We start from the raw sequence: 15,712 nt of genomic DNA, 5'->3' as shown, positions 1-15,712 counted from the left end.
ATTTGCATTACCGTAAGTGGCGAAGAAAATTCACGCATGCGCATTGTTTTCTCATTGTTGCCATGACAACCATTATCAACGGATGATTTAAATTATTTTTAGGTTAGCTGCATGCTTTTGTAATTAAATTGTATTTATGTTAGCTATATATATTTTTTGTATATGCTTATAGTTTTAAGTACATCGTTTTTTAAGTAGTTTTTTAAACCTGTTTCAGACCGATTATTTGAAACGATTCATTTTATTTTCTTAGTGTTTGATGCATTTAAAATTAAACATTGTTTATTAATAGATCTGTTCATGATGAATCTGACAAAATTTTGTTGACAAATTCTTGAGAAATTACATAAATTAAGAAAGATATTCTTTAGTGTCCATAAAGTTTAAACGCTCAGTGACTCTATTATCAGTAATCATATTATTAAAAAAATGCTTTGTTTCAGTAAAAAATATTATTATATTAATTGCTGATTAATCATTTACACTTTAATTTAAAGCATAAATTTTACGAGGGGTAACAGAAAATTAGAGAGATACATATCACGTTATGACTTAAGGCCTTTATAATATTATGAGTAAATTGTATGACTATCAAAATTTGAAGTTTTAAAATATTTTGCTGAAGAATCTATTAAAGTTGGAATTGTGTAAAATATTTAATGGTACGACCGGAGTTTAATCCCCTGCTTGGCCAAATTTTTAAAAATCGCCAATAACGGCCTTGCGAAATGTTCAAAAGCAAAGGAGTAGATGTTCAATCATAGTGCATAATAAAGATTGCCAGTTTTGGCGCGTTATCGCAATTTAACGAAGAAGGGGGTTAAACTCCGGTTCAAGCTACAGTACACTCCCGATTATCCGCGGAATTGGGTGGCGCGGCCGCCGCGGATAACAAAAATCGCGGATAAACCGAAAAAAGCTAAAAGCAGGTATAGCAAAAGAGAAAACAGTCATTCCAAAAAAATCATTTTATGTACAATAAAACGTAAAATAAACAGCAGGAAATGTTTCACTAACGCTTAATATTTTAGTACATCACTCAAAACTAACCTAAAATGCATTTTGTTAATGAAAACAGAAAACAGCTTTGTACTTACGAGAGGCGTCAAAGATACACAGAAAAATTAATACATTTGTACTGTTTTAATACTGTAATGTATTATGTAATTACAAAAGCATAACTGTAAAACTACACCTTTTTAAAGAAATCAGTCATTTGCGTTTGCTTCTTGCTTTGGAAGCATTTTCTCTTTGCTTGGAAGCAAAAAAAAAAAAAAAAAACCTTAGTGCGGCAGGCGCGATAACTGTATTTAATTATTAAAATTCTACTGTATTTAATTATTAAACTTTATTTAATTATGTAACTGTCTACTGTATTTAATTATTAAAATTTGAACGAACATTAAGATTGGCGAACCGGCTGGTCGCCAAAGGCGGCTAGTATATATATACATATATATATATATTTCCGTCAAAATCAAAAAATAAAATAAATAAATAAAAACTATTGCAGTTATAAAACCAAACGAGGAAAACAAATTCACAAATTGTATTTTTGTATATTATTTTAAGTCATCACAAGAATGGACAAAATATTTTAACCCTGTGCCAAATGAGAAAATTTGATCACAATTTTCAGTCTGACCAAGGAATCAAAAACTTATCTCCTGAGGCATCCAGAGAATTGGCTGGTACAGATCCAGATTATGCTACAAGAGATCTCTACAATGCCATTGCTAACGGAGATTACCCATCATGGACTTTTTACATACAAGTGATGACTTTCGAACAAGCAAGGACATGGAGATTCAACCCTTTCGATGTTACAAAAGTAAGCTGCTAATTTATTATTTGCAATATTGGTGTGATTCAGACTGAAATTTTGCTGCAAGGATTATTAACCCCATCTTGTTATTGTATTGTATTGTTATAGTATAAGACAACCGTTTTTCGGAAAAATCGGATTTAATGTTAATATTGCTTTTAAGTTCAATTTATACAGTGCTGAAAAATTGAAAATATTTATATCTTTCTTTGGCAAAAGTATATTAAATTCCCACAATTATAAAAAGATGCTTTGTATTTAAGTTGTTAGTAATTTAGGTTTATAATTTGTGATATTATATTATTCATGCAGAAATTTTGATATCAAGGTATTTATCTCGTTATTACTATACAGAATTTCTTCAAAAATTTTAATTAATGTCGTCTCCAAATTTCAGTTTTAATGATAGTGAGTCTGAAGACATATTTAGCAATCATTGGTATAATCAAAATTCACACATGCTACTCTTTATAGAAGAAACCCTATGTTATTTATTTTGAGTTTGTAGCAGTTACATTACTCTTATCTTCTCTTTTGGATACTAGATGGCGATGCCTGATTAGGCCATCCCATATGTCATCCCATAGTGCATTGCGATTGTAATTAGAATGAGATGTGATGCTGAACTGTGAAGCCGCGCGCGTGAATGCCTTGTCTTTGTGTTTGTGCTTGTTTAGTGCGTAAATGTGATTATTAAAAGAAATGTTCCTAAAAACATTTGCCCTGTTGCTTTCTGTACGGATCATAATAATCTAATTCCACCGCAAGTTATAATTAAAGCCCTATTAAAAAAATTAAGCAATTTTTTTTTTCTAAGAAAGCCTTTAAAAGTGGATTCATTTGTTATCTATCCAGAAAGAATGGAGATGAAATTACTCTTCAATAAACACTTGCTGCTTATTTTTGCGTTCTATTTCATGAATTATTATCTTACAAAACTGTTATAAAAATGTTCTTTTGAACTACAGAAGGGCAAAGTATCTTTAATTGCCATATGTACATGCTTTAGATAAAAAAATAAAAAAAACGAACTCGGATTCTGCCTGTAAACATTTAAATAACAGATGCGACTAATTGTATTCTCAACCACCAGGGCAAATCTGTTCCTAATAAGTAACAGAATTGACAGCAGTTTTTAAGAACTGAACAGATTAAATAAAACATATTCTAAAAAAATAATTTTCCGCAGTATATATGAGATAAAATTAGTTTATCTTTTTTCCTTTATTGCTAGATGTATAATGAAGCAATTTCTTCAAAAACGTGCAGTACAGAAAAAAAATTAAATGAGGATGGATATATTGAAGTGAATTGTCGCCACATTCTGTTAAATGAACATTTATATTATTTATTTTGAAAGGTGTGGCCTCAAAAAGAATTCCCCTTAATCGAAGTTGGAAAGTTAGTTTTGAACAGGAATCCCAAGAACTACTTCGCCGAAGTGGAGCAGATTGCGTTTACTGTGTCCAACCTTGTACCAGGAATAGAAGCCAGTCCGGACAAGATGCTACAAGTAATAATTCATTTTCGATAAACTATAATTATTTTTTTAATTTTTTCATCGTAAATTAATGTACTTTATTTATTGTTATATTTCACAGGGAAGATTATTCTCCTATGCTGATACTCAAAGGTACAGGCTTGGCACCAATTATTTGCAGCTGCCTGTTAACTGTCCCTATCGTGTACGTCCGAGAAATTATCAAAGAGATGGCGAAATGACCATCTACAGTCAAGGTAAGAATGTTACGTTTATAACTACATAAAAATAACATTGCGTATGATGAGTACTTTTTTATGTAGCTTCTCGTAGAGAGGAATTACCATCATTGTCAAATTTTGATGAACTTTAAGTCCGATTAACAACATTTTTGAAATGATATCTATTTGTCGGTCTGTGAATAAGAAAATTCTAAAATGTTTCGAACGATAAGGATAAAAATGGATTATCTGATCTTACCGCCAAATTTGCAATTTCTAACACACGTTGAACGAAATCCATTCATAGAAAGTTTTTCTGACTGAATCAAGAGAACGCAATAATTGCAACATTTAAACATTTAGATGGATAGAATTTAGTACGTAGTTGTAGCCATTAAAGAATAGAATTAATAAGAATAAATAGCTTTAAACTAAATCCGCCAAGACTTGAGCAATTGTCGGTCTGTACATTCATACGCATGTAAATGCAAGAACTCGAAAATTCCATAACTCCAAAGAAAAATAAAGCTCTTGCGAGAAAATAATAGAATTTGATGTCAACAGCTACTTCAGAATACGAACAATTAAACAATATTTGCTTTCTCCCGTATACTTCGGAGGAAATTACTCCGAAAAAAATTACACCATCTATCTTAAAATTAAAAACATTAACTATTTCAATAATACTACCGTAATTTCCTGCGTATTATTCACGGCAATGTATAATCCACAGGTGTTACTTTTAGCCCTGCCAAAATTAATAAATAAATAAATTCAGCTGGTAATCGCACCGCACCACCGTATAATTCATGGCGACAGTTTATTAGCGACGATTACAATGACGATTTTCATGATTTTTTACAATAGATAATCCACGGACTATACGCAGGAAGATACGATAGCTTTATTTTGGCTCAATTTCTCTTTCAATTGTTATTAATTCTTAAGAAAATTTAACACATGTGGTTTTGAATTGGGGAAATTTTTACGTACTCTCGTGCTAGGCAACGTCAAGACTTCACTATTTTTTTTTAAATTTCCCATTATTCCAATATATATGTCTTGGAAAAAGATTTTATATTTAATATTTTATATAAAAGTAGATTTTATAATAAAAATATCATGTATGAAAGGCTTTAATTCCGAGCAATGTCTTGTATATCAACCAGTTTTTGTTTCTAAAAATGAGTCTTAACTTGTCCCGAGTTAAATGTACTTGCCCACCAAGTAAATGAAATAATGAATATAACTTCTTACTCTTATTAATTTGTATTAACAAGTCAAAATTTAACTGTAACGAATAATATTCGCTTTCTTTTTGAACCAACAGAGAATCACATTATAAAATTTAGCATTGGACAAATAACAAAATAATTGTTTTAACAAATATGAAAAATTTCATCTAACTAAACCTTACCTTAAGTCGCAGGTAGTGGATGAGTGGAAATTATAAATAATATAGAAATAAAGATAATAATAAAGAAATAATAATAAAGATAATAATAAAGAAATAATAATAAAGAAAATAATAAAGAAAAAAGTAAGTATAAAGTTTAGTAAAAGTATAAAGTTTAAATAATAAAGAAAAAGAAGGAATAATTTCCATGTGAAATACACTTTGTCTATATTAAATATTACATTCTATCTGAGGATTTTATAATCAAGTAATTTCTAATAATATACTTTTATTCGTATATTAGCCGCTTTTAGCAACCAGCTTTATCGCTGGAAATATTGGTTAGTTTTTATTTTTAATCAAATCTCATATGCATGGATTCATATATGTAGTTCCTTCGGAAAAGCACTTTTCCGAACCAAATTATAGCAGAAATTAAAGCTATGGATATCTTAATAGTCTTATACCTTTTATATTCATTGTATACATGAGCAATTTTAATGGCGCCAAGTTTTACGCCAACATCGAGCTACCATAAGCTGAAATGTCTGAGTAATTTATTTCAAACCTGTTCCCTGCTCTGTTCATTGTTTCCTGTGCCTAGTGTCGGTAAACGCTAAAGTGCCTCAGTAATTTATTTCAAATTGTACGCATGCATAAGTTATTTGGTAAGTAATTTCATATTCTAATTCCTAAGTAAACTGTGCAGATAATAAGCAAAATCAATAATGAAAGAAAATAATGCGATTAAATTTGATGAAACAATGAAAACGGCTTGAATTTCATTTCAGCAAGGAAAACTAGCGTTGAAGATTGTACAAAAATGCATTTTTAAAAAAATTGCCAAAATTCAGGAAAAATTTGCACGACAATCAAATTAGTATTATAAAAAAATAATTTTCTAAATTCTGGTATAGAATAAAGCTTATTTTTCTGTAATAATAATTTTATATATTAGGGAAGGAAAATGCCATATTTTCTTTAAATTTTTAATGAATAAAAATTTTAAAGGAAATTTTGAAATTTGGACATTCTTACTCTACAAAGTAGATTTGTGCAGGATTTGATAGTTCTATGCCAAATGGTCTGTCCTGCAGAACGCAAAACTCACACATTCCTTTATTATTAGTAGATATTATAAATAAGAGTTTTTCATTTTTTTTCTACTTTTTAATCTTTAATTTGTAATTCACTATTAAAAATAATATAAAATTAAGAACTTGTTTTTTTTCCCAATTTATTACGAGATAGCGCTCCTGAAATAAAATTTTAATTAAATTAATTTAATAACTGAAATTAAGTTCTAATAATAAAATGTGAACAACATTAAAAACAAGAAAATGCAAAAATTTCTAAAACTTCAGCATGCTGAGAAGTGAATGACTATTCAATTACAAAATGTCTTTTTAACAAACATGAAAATCAAGTCAAATAGAATTGTTTAAAAATTTTCTTGACATAAAAGATTTCACTGACTTCTGCTGCAAGAAAGAATATTTTAAAATTAACTTCCTCATATTTATGATTTGCATCATTTCTTTATTTTTCAATTTTTGATCCAGAAAATTCTTTTCCTACCTAGAGAAGGCCGATGATGAAAATTTTTCATAACCGAAAATAGGTTACCAGAGATTAAAAAAGTTTAAGTTACACCGATTTAGCCAATCCTCACGATTTATTTTGATATCTCTGATTTCATTTTGTTTTTCTTTAAGCCAATTCAATGAAGTAAAAATTAAAACCGTGGTAAAACAGCTATATAGAAAATCAAAAATGAAATTTCTACCGTTTGAAACATATTAATAAACACAAAAATTTAACGAAAGATTAACTACGTTATCTAATCGGCTTGGAATCTTCAACAATGGTTGACATTTTCGTTGCTATACATTTGCTTGGTCGTTTCAGAAATTGGGAAATTGGAAAAAAATCATACACTTTTAACTCAAGAAGCATTTCTTACACTTTAATCATACACTTTTAACAAAGAAAATGCAAAATTTGTGGTATATATTTAATTTGGAATTGCTTATGGTTAAAACGAAATGTGAGAAATTTTAATGTTGAATTAACGGAATCCATAAATAACTTTTAAAGCATCTAACTATCGATATCTTAGTCAGTCGCAAATAAGATTTCATTTCATAATTTTTTCATTTGCACCAGATGGAGCTCCCAACTATTATCCAAACAGCTTTGGTGGCCCTGAGAATGACCGAACAGCTCGAGAACCACCCTTTGAAGTGCACGGGGATGTTGACAGATACGATAGTTCCAACGAAGACAACTTCACTCAAGCAGGCATCTTCTACAGAGAGGTAATTGCATTTTCGAAATCGGATGATAGGATAAAATAAAGTCAGCATCTATTACCGTTTGTGAGAGATTTAACCTCAGCCAGGTGGTTATCTTTTGATGATTCATCAAAAAATATTCTTCTTAATATCGACAACAGATGACAGCTTTTATTAACACAGTTTTGATAAAGGAAAATGAATTTCTTAATCTTCAAAAAATTAAATTTGTTAGTTTCTTTTGTATCGAAATATCCGTTAGGTTTATATTTTCATAATGCTAGGAGGTGTTTGCGTCTCTTATAACTTTATATTTTAGATTGTAATCTTATATTAAACTACAAAAATAAAAGACAGTAATTTTCATTGAAATAATTGAAATAGTTAATAATAGTAAATTGAATAGTTATAATTGTAATCAATTAGGAAATTAATATTTATTTACGCTTTCGAAACACAAAATTTAATCACAAGTTGACTACTCTGACCCACCATAATGCACCCGGATATGTCTGAATAACTGGAAGCCGCGACAGCATTGGCGGAAACTGTTGTGCTCTAAGGGCCAGCACCGGCCACGTATACAACCCTTCCAGAGGGAGATACGTCCCATCATCGGTAAGGGGGTAGTCGAACCCACACCGTTTCTATGCCCACTCGTATGGCAATAACCAACCCCAATGCCGGAAGCTTCTTATTCTCGTATCTCAGGTGCTGCCTGGTGGGAGATGTATGTAACAAAAGCCATTTGAAGAAAGCAAATTATTTAGAAAAAAAAAATTAAATTGTCCTTTTATAAACTTCACAAAATGTAATTATTATCACATGTTATCCAAACAATCAATCCCGTACAAAAATGTTATGGGCAATGTATCAGCAATATTTTACATATACAGCAATAGGAATTTATGCTTTCTAAATGTGTTATTGTAACTTCATTACTTTCTGCAGGTGTTAGATGACGATCAAAGAGCTCGTCTTGTTCGAAACATCGCTGAAAATCTCGTCGAAGCACAGGAGTTCATTCAAGCGAGAGCAGTCAAAAACTTTGCTGAAGCAGATCCCGACTACGGACGGCGTGTGGCGGATGAGTTGAAGAGATTGAAGGTTCGTACATTTGAATATTAAATTTCAATTCAAAAGCAAATTTATGAGACCTTTTAATAAAAACTTAAAAAATACTTTCAATTTTCTTTAATACTTCATATTTAGTATGAAACGAAAGTCACATTTTTGTCATTAATACTTCCTATAACTTTAGCGTTACCTTGTTATAGAATAAAGCAAATGTCTTTATTTGCCGAATTGTCAGCAAAACTTCTATCAAATTTTTTTTTTTATTAAGGTTGATATTTTTGCTTACATGATATATTTGATTTTGAATTATCTATTATTGCCACATTTCAATAGTAAACTGTAGATCATCAAAATCAGCCCCGCGTTATCAGAAATGGCCTGTTGTCCGAAACAAAGACACACGCATAATATTGGCTACCATGGTTAGAAAAAGCGGACTTTGTACTTTTTATTCAATAGTCCAAATGATGCACACATCATATAACAAGCATACGACTTATCATTAGCAAATGGCCGTTAAGCATTCTTTACTCGCAATACGTCATCATATAATAAATATACTATTTACTTACATGCTACCTTATTCTCATATTCGAAAAGACCTAAATAGGAGTTTGGTTCTGAATAGGTGAAATTATTTGATTCGGAATCAATCAGTAAAATTTTGTTTTGTCGATAACACAGATTTAATGAAATCAGTTTAAATGGCATCTCGATCCCCTGATAAGCTTGATTTCGCATGCCAGTTAACATCTAGTTCTACAATTAATTTAAAAGTGCATAGAATAATGCAAAATAGCAAAGGGAAAATTCTGATTCCATTAATCTAAAAATTCATTATCTCCATACACGCTCTATACAGTGATTAAAATGTGCAGATATGACTAAGAATGTCAGTTCATATCTAGGTATACATTTAATTTAAAAGTGCATAGAACAATGGAAAGTAGCAAAGGGAAAATTCTGATTCCATTAATCTAAAAATTCATTATCTCCATACACGCTCTATACAGTGATTAAAATGTGCAGATATGACTAAGAATGTCAGTTCATATCTAGGTATACATTTAATTTAAAAGTGCATAGAACAATGGAAAGTAGCAAAGGGAAAATTCTGATTCCATTAATCTAAAAATTCATTATCTCCATACACGCTCTATACAGTGATTAAAATGTGCAGATATGACTAAGAATGTCAGTTCATATCTAGGTATACATTTAATTTAAAAGTGCATAGAACAATGGAAAGTAGCAAAGGGAAAATTCTGATTCCATTAATCTAAAAATTCATTATCTCCATACACGCTCTATACAGTGATTAAAATGTGCAGATATGACTAAGAATGTCAGTTCATATCTAGGTATACATTTAATTTAAAAGTGCATAGAACAATGGAAAGTAGCAAAGGGAAAATTCTGATTCCATTAATCTAAAAATTCATTATCTCCATACACGCTCTATACAGTGATTAAAATGTGCAGATATGACTAAGAATGTCAGTTCATATCTAGGTATACATTTAATTTAAAAGTGCATAGAACAATGGAAAGTAGCAAAGGGAAAATTCTGATTCCATTAATCTAAAAATTCATTATCTCCATACACGCTCTATACAGTGATTAAAATGTGCAGATATGACTAAGAATGTCAGTTCATATCTAGGTATACATTTAATTTAAAAGTGCATAGAACAATGGAAAGTAGCAAAGGGAAAATTCTGATTCCATTAATCTAAAAATTCATTATCTCCATACACGCTCTATACAGTGATTAAAATGTGCAGATATGACTAAGAATGTCAGTTCATATCTAGGTATACATTTAATTTAAAAGTGCATAGAACAATGGAAAGTAGCAAAGGGAAAATTCTGATTCCATTAATCTAAAAATTCATTATCTCCATACACGCTCTATACAGTGATTAAAATGTGCAGATATGACTAAGAATGTCAGTTCATATCTAGGTATACATTTAATTTAAAAGTGCATAGAACAATGGAAAGTAGCAAAGGGAAAATTCTGATTCCATTAATCTAAAAATTCATTATCTCCATACACGCTCTATACAGTGATTAAAATGTGCAGATATGACTAAGAATGTCAGTTCATATCTAGGTATACATTTAATTTAAAAGTGCATAGAACAATGGAAAGTAGCAAAGGGAAAATTCTGATTCCATTAATCTAAAAATTCATTATCTCCATACACGCTCTATACAGTGATTAAAATGTGCAGATATGACTAAGAATGTCAGTTCATATCTAGGTATACATTTAATTTAAAAGTGCATAGAACAATGGAAAGTAGCAAAGGGAAAATTCTGATTCCATTAATCTAAAAATTCATTATCTCCATACACGCTCTATACAGTGATTAAAATGTGCAGATATGACTAAGAATGTCAGTTCATATCTAGGTATACATTTAATTTAAAAGTGCATAGAACAATGGAAAGTAGCAAAGGGAAAATTCTGATTCCATTAATCTAAAAATTCATTATCTCCATACACGCTCTATACAGTGATTAAAATGTGCAGATATGACTAAGAATGTCAGTTCATATCTAGGTATACATTTAATTTAAAAGTGCATAGAACAATGGAAAGTAGCAAAGGGAAAATTCTGATTCCATTAATCTAAAAATTCATTATCTCCATACACGCTCTATACAGTGATTAAAATGTGCAGATATGACTAAGAATGTGAGTTCTAGGTATACATTTAATTTAAAAGTGCATAGAACAATGCAAAGTAGCAAAGGGAAAATTATGTTTCCATTAATCTAAAAATTCATTATCACAATTCACAGTAATTAAAATATGTAGATATGACTAAGAATGTCAATTCATATCTAGGTATACATTTGATTTAAAAGGGCATAGAACAATGCAAAGTAGCAAAGGGAAAATTCTGTTTCCATTAATCTAAAAATTCATTATCACAATTCACAGTAATTAAAATATGTAGATATGACTAAGAATGTTAATTCATATCTAGGCATACATTTGATTTAAAAGTGCATAGAATAATACAAAATAGCAAAGGAAAAATTCTGATTCTATTAATCTAAAAATTCATACGCTCACGCTCTATAGAGTGACTAAAATATATAGATATACTAAGTTTTCTCGTCACACTGTGCTGCTATGCTATTTTCTTTCATTACTAGCTTTAGGCGTTGATAAGTATTGTCATGATTCTACAATGTCACATTTCTGCTAAGTTAATCTCATGGTGAGAAAGAGATTTATTGAAATTTATTCGTATAAAGGGATTTATAGAAAACGATTCAATGACCCCGATCTTGGCGACGAATTCCGTCAATTTAGTGAGAGAAAAAATAAAGGTTTTATTAGCCGTTGAGATCTCAAGATTCGTTTTGAGAATTCCATGCGAGATCACACCCTGGCAAAGATTATGTAAGGGGAGGCGCTCACATGAGGCCAAATTCTCTCTTTCTAGATTTAGATCAGTGGATTAAGCTCTTTAATTATGTTCTATGAGTACTATTATTACTTTATAATTAGTAATCTGTTGTCTGTGTTTTTTTCTGTGTTTTTCTTGTGTACCAGTGCTGTTTTTGTGTATGTCTCTATTGTATTTTTGTAACCTATTCTTGCGTTTTCTGGTAAAATGTAGCATTAATTAACTTGTTGGATATCATTCACCGACATACACAACAGTATGTTCATTTAATTTAAGACACTTATTCATCACAAAATTATGCTTATGAATACACAAATTAATGCTTCATGTGAACAAATCCGCAAAGGACATTTATTGTTAATTTTTACAAATGCCAACGTTTAAACATTTCTAGCTTGAATTAATTCAGGAATTCAGATAAAGCGTTGTTATTTAAAATTCATAATATTTGAAGATTATGGACTATACGATGAGTCTTAAATAATTTTAATTGCCGAAATGTTTCCACCGAAGCAAGCATTTTAATCGTAATAGTATATAAATTGGCATTCGTTTCATATATTTAATTGCTTTCATAAGGTGTTAAAAATAAAAGTATAAAGGATAAAATATAAAATAACATAAATTGAAACAAGTATAAAATAATAAACCCATTATAATAGTCTAACAAATTATATAATTAATTAAAAATAAAAAATAATCTGAAATAAACGAATACAATTAAAGAATAATAATCAAAATCTATACATTAAATAGAATTAAGGAGTATTAAAACAAAAATTACAGTATAATTAATTAATAATAATTTCAATAAACATAAAAAATTAACGAATAACACTTACACTAATTTTATAAGGATTTATTAAAATTTGTTCCCCTTTTTTTTGTCTTTGAAATCAAATCAAAAGACTTTGAATTCGAGCTGTCCTTCAAAAACCAGACAAATTATCATTCACATAAAATGATTGAAATAAGGGAAAAAAGAATTTACATTTATACATAATACTCAATTCTTTAACATATTTTTTCTTTATTGAACCGTTATTATTTTACTTCTCTCTAGGAACAAGGAATTGGGAAATGAAAGTTGCAAAACTTTTATCAGGACTCTACAACTCAACCCTTTCAACTTGCATGTTCAATGGAATTTCGATTTATTCTCACAAAAACGGTGTTTCTCAACTGGAGTAAAAAAATTATTAATGAACTAATATATGCGAATATTGTAATTTTATGCAAACTAATATAGAACATTTCTGGTCTAAAAATCGATTTGTTAGTTGGAAAACAACTAATTATCAAATATTATATGATTACAATAATACTCATCTGTAGAAAAAAAAAATTCAATTTCTGTGTTTTCATTTGAAAAAAAAAAGCACGTGTAGATGATAACTGACTTTGAACAAATCATGCAATTGTTTTTAAAGTTTATTTTTCAGCAAAATAAATAATATTTAAATTATGTGAAATTCTAATAAATAAAAATTAAATGACCATTGTGTGTATAAATTGATATATTATATGCGAGAATATAATGTATCGCATATTTTTCATCATATAAGGAATTTACATTGTAAAAAAATAAATTGTATGAAAAATAAAAAAATAATTTATATATTTAAATATGAAATTGAACTTAGTTTTGAGTCGCTTATTTTTATATTCATGAAACTAAATATATAGATGAGAAATCTTTTTAAAAAATATCTTATTTTTTCGATGCAAACCAATAATGCATACAAATTTTGTCATTACTTAATTTGTAATAAGTACCTGCGTCTTATGTTTTCACCTATTTAAAGATACAATGAAATATTTAGCATAAAGAAATATTAATCAGATATTATGATTTAGTAATTACATAAAACACTTTTAAACGAGCTTTCATTAGTAAATTAAAAATTAAAATTTATAATATTTTATTTTTTTTTCTTTTAAATATTTAATTTAATATCAATTTTTATTGATTATGAAATATTTCTCAAATTCATTACCAAATGGCATCACTGATATGCAATCCAAATTTAATTAAATTAATCAATTCACGGACAATTAAAATCTGAAAAAATGAAATATTGTTTTATTTTTTTTTTCAAATATTATACAAAAGTAAACAAATTTCCAAACTTTTGCTCATCATCAAACTTCGAATAATGAAAGAGTTGAAAGTGATAAAATTGTTACAAAATTCATTTTACAAACAAGAAACAAATTCAATTAAATGAAAGTAACAAGGAAATATATTCAAATCTGGATTTGCTCTTACTTACATTATGAAACTGAAGTTTCCCTTTCATGAAATGCTTCACAGAGGATTAAGCTCCATTTGAGAAACTCTGTTTTTCAGAACTGAATTTTTTTTTTTTATCTCTCTAAACTTCCACATTTTTATCTTTATAAACTTCCAAAAGTTTGTAAATTTTAATATGCTTATTTATGTTTCAAATAAAATTCACTCAACACTGATTGTTTTGTGTTTATTCTTCATTGTTCAGCTTGAAAGATGGGAAGAAATGGAACGATCCCATCCAAGGGGAAGATTGACTTTAAACGGACAAAAGTCAAAGAATTTTGCAAGTTCCCAATTTAAAACGCAAGCCTATGTCAAAAGTGCATATTAAAGTCAACATTTTGTGTTCATTGTAACTGCATTATAATAAATCATTTGAAATGTTATTTCTTCCCATCAGCTTGATTAAAAGATCTTTTATTTCACAGATTTCATACAGCTGTGCAGAGTTTTGCAAAATTTCAGATCTTTGCTCTAGAAGTTGCAGCTTTTAATACATTTGAGTTAAACATAATAGAAATTAATACTTTAACGTCTGACGGTATCAACATAATATCATTGAAAAGCCTGTCATTATCTGCTGGTTGATATCAACATGATGCCATTAACAAACCCATTATTATTTAACATTGACATCAATGTAGTGCTAATCGTGTGTCAACCCTTAAATACCACATATGCTATTCATATCAATTGAGAAAAACTAAAAATTTTACAAAGCCATGTTATATTTGGGAGATAATTTTGCTCTTTATTATCAAAAAGGGAAATATAAAATGAATGCAGGATTTCGTTAAAATGAAATTATTTGATATTTTCTATTAAGTTATTTCAAAAATATTATAATGAAAATAAAGCATATTTTGATATTTTTTAATTAATATTGAGATATAATATTTATGCATCATTTTAGAAAAAAAGCTAAATTTATGATGATGTAAGGAATTTGGTGCTTTATATTTGTTAATTTCAATGACCTGCTATGCAAAAAGTTTCGGAGACGGAGAGGGATGTTTTTGTAAACCGAGACAATATGAAAGCTTTAATAACCCCCAGAAATTTCTTGCACATTTACTAATGAATCTACTTATGTGTTATTAACCGCATGCCTTTGACCAACAGTTATGAAAGCACCTGTTAAAATGCCGAACTATTTCGGACAGTTTTTCCTCCGAAAAATGGAAACCAAAATTGTGCAATCGTGGCCACAAAATGTATAAGAAATTATATATATTTAAGTCATTGCATTTTTTGAGTTATCGCATTTATATAGTCGTGAAAGTATAGATCGGGAGACGATCAACCCCTCGACGGATTTTCGTATTGAATCAGAACTACAAAAAATGATAAAGCAATAATTGATACCTAACTTATGAAGCAATTAAAGTATTGTATCGGCATCGAAATATGAAATTTCATTTAATTTTAAAAATTTCTCTTTACAAAATTTCAACTATAATGCATAGAGAAGCGAAAATTTGATCGTAAAACTCCATTGATGTCAAATTAAATAAAGGATAAATTCGCACGCATGTACACACGCGCGCACGTGCACACACACAAACACGCACGCATGCACGTACACACACACATACACACACTTTGCCATAAAAATGTGATTTTATGAACTTTAAAACACAATGACCAGAGAGAATGAGGGTAATGGATCTTTTTGGTGACGACATCATCAAATACATT

The 15,712-nt window shown here is 29.1% G+C and overlaps 1 protein-coding gene across 1 annotated transcript in view; it reads left to right on the top strand.

Moving 5' to 3' along the window:
- LOC129984968 (catalase-like) overlaps positions 1 to 12,956 on the top strand; it is a 31,204-nt gene extending 18,248 nt beyond the window's left edge. Inside the window, exons 6-11 of the mRNA XM_056094907.1 lie at positions 1,640 to 1,831; positions 3,186 to 3,338; positions 3,427 to 3,562; positions 7,089 to 7,240; positions 8,168 to 8,323; positions 12,785 to 12,956. Coding sequence (XP_055950882.1) covers positions 1,640 to 1,831; positions 3,186 to 3,338; positions 3,427 to 3,562; positions 7,089 to 7,240; positions 8,168 to 8,323; positions 12,785 to 12,805 — 810 coding nt within the window. The 3' untranslated portion in view covers positions 12,806 to 12,956. The remainder of the gene's footprint in view (positions 1 to 1,639; positions 1,832 to 3,185; positions 3,339 to 3,426; positions 3,563 to 7,088; positions 7,241 to 8,167; positions 8,324 to 12,784) is intronic.
- Positions 12,957 to 15,712: the final 2,756 nt, after the last annotated feature.

This window comes from Argiope bruennichi, chromosome 9 (genome assembly GCF_947563725.1).
Source record: "Argiope bruennichi chromosome 9, qqArgBrue1.1, whole genome shotgun sequence".
NCBI classification, from domain to species: Eukaryota; Metazoa; Arthropoda; class Arachnida; order Araneae; family Araneidae; genus Argiope; species Argiope bruennichi.
This window is presented reverse-complemented; position numbering and strand designations above follow the sequence as displayed.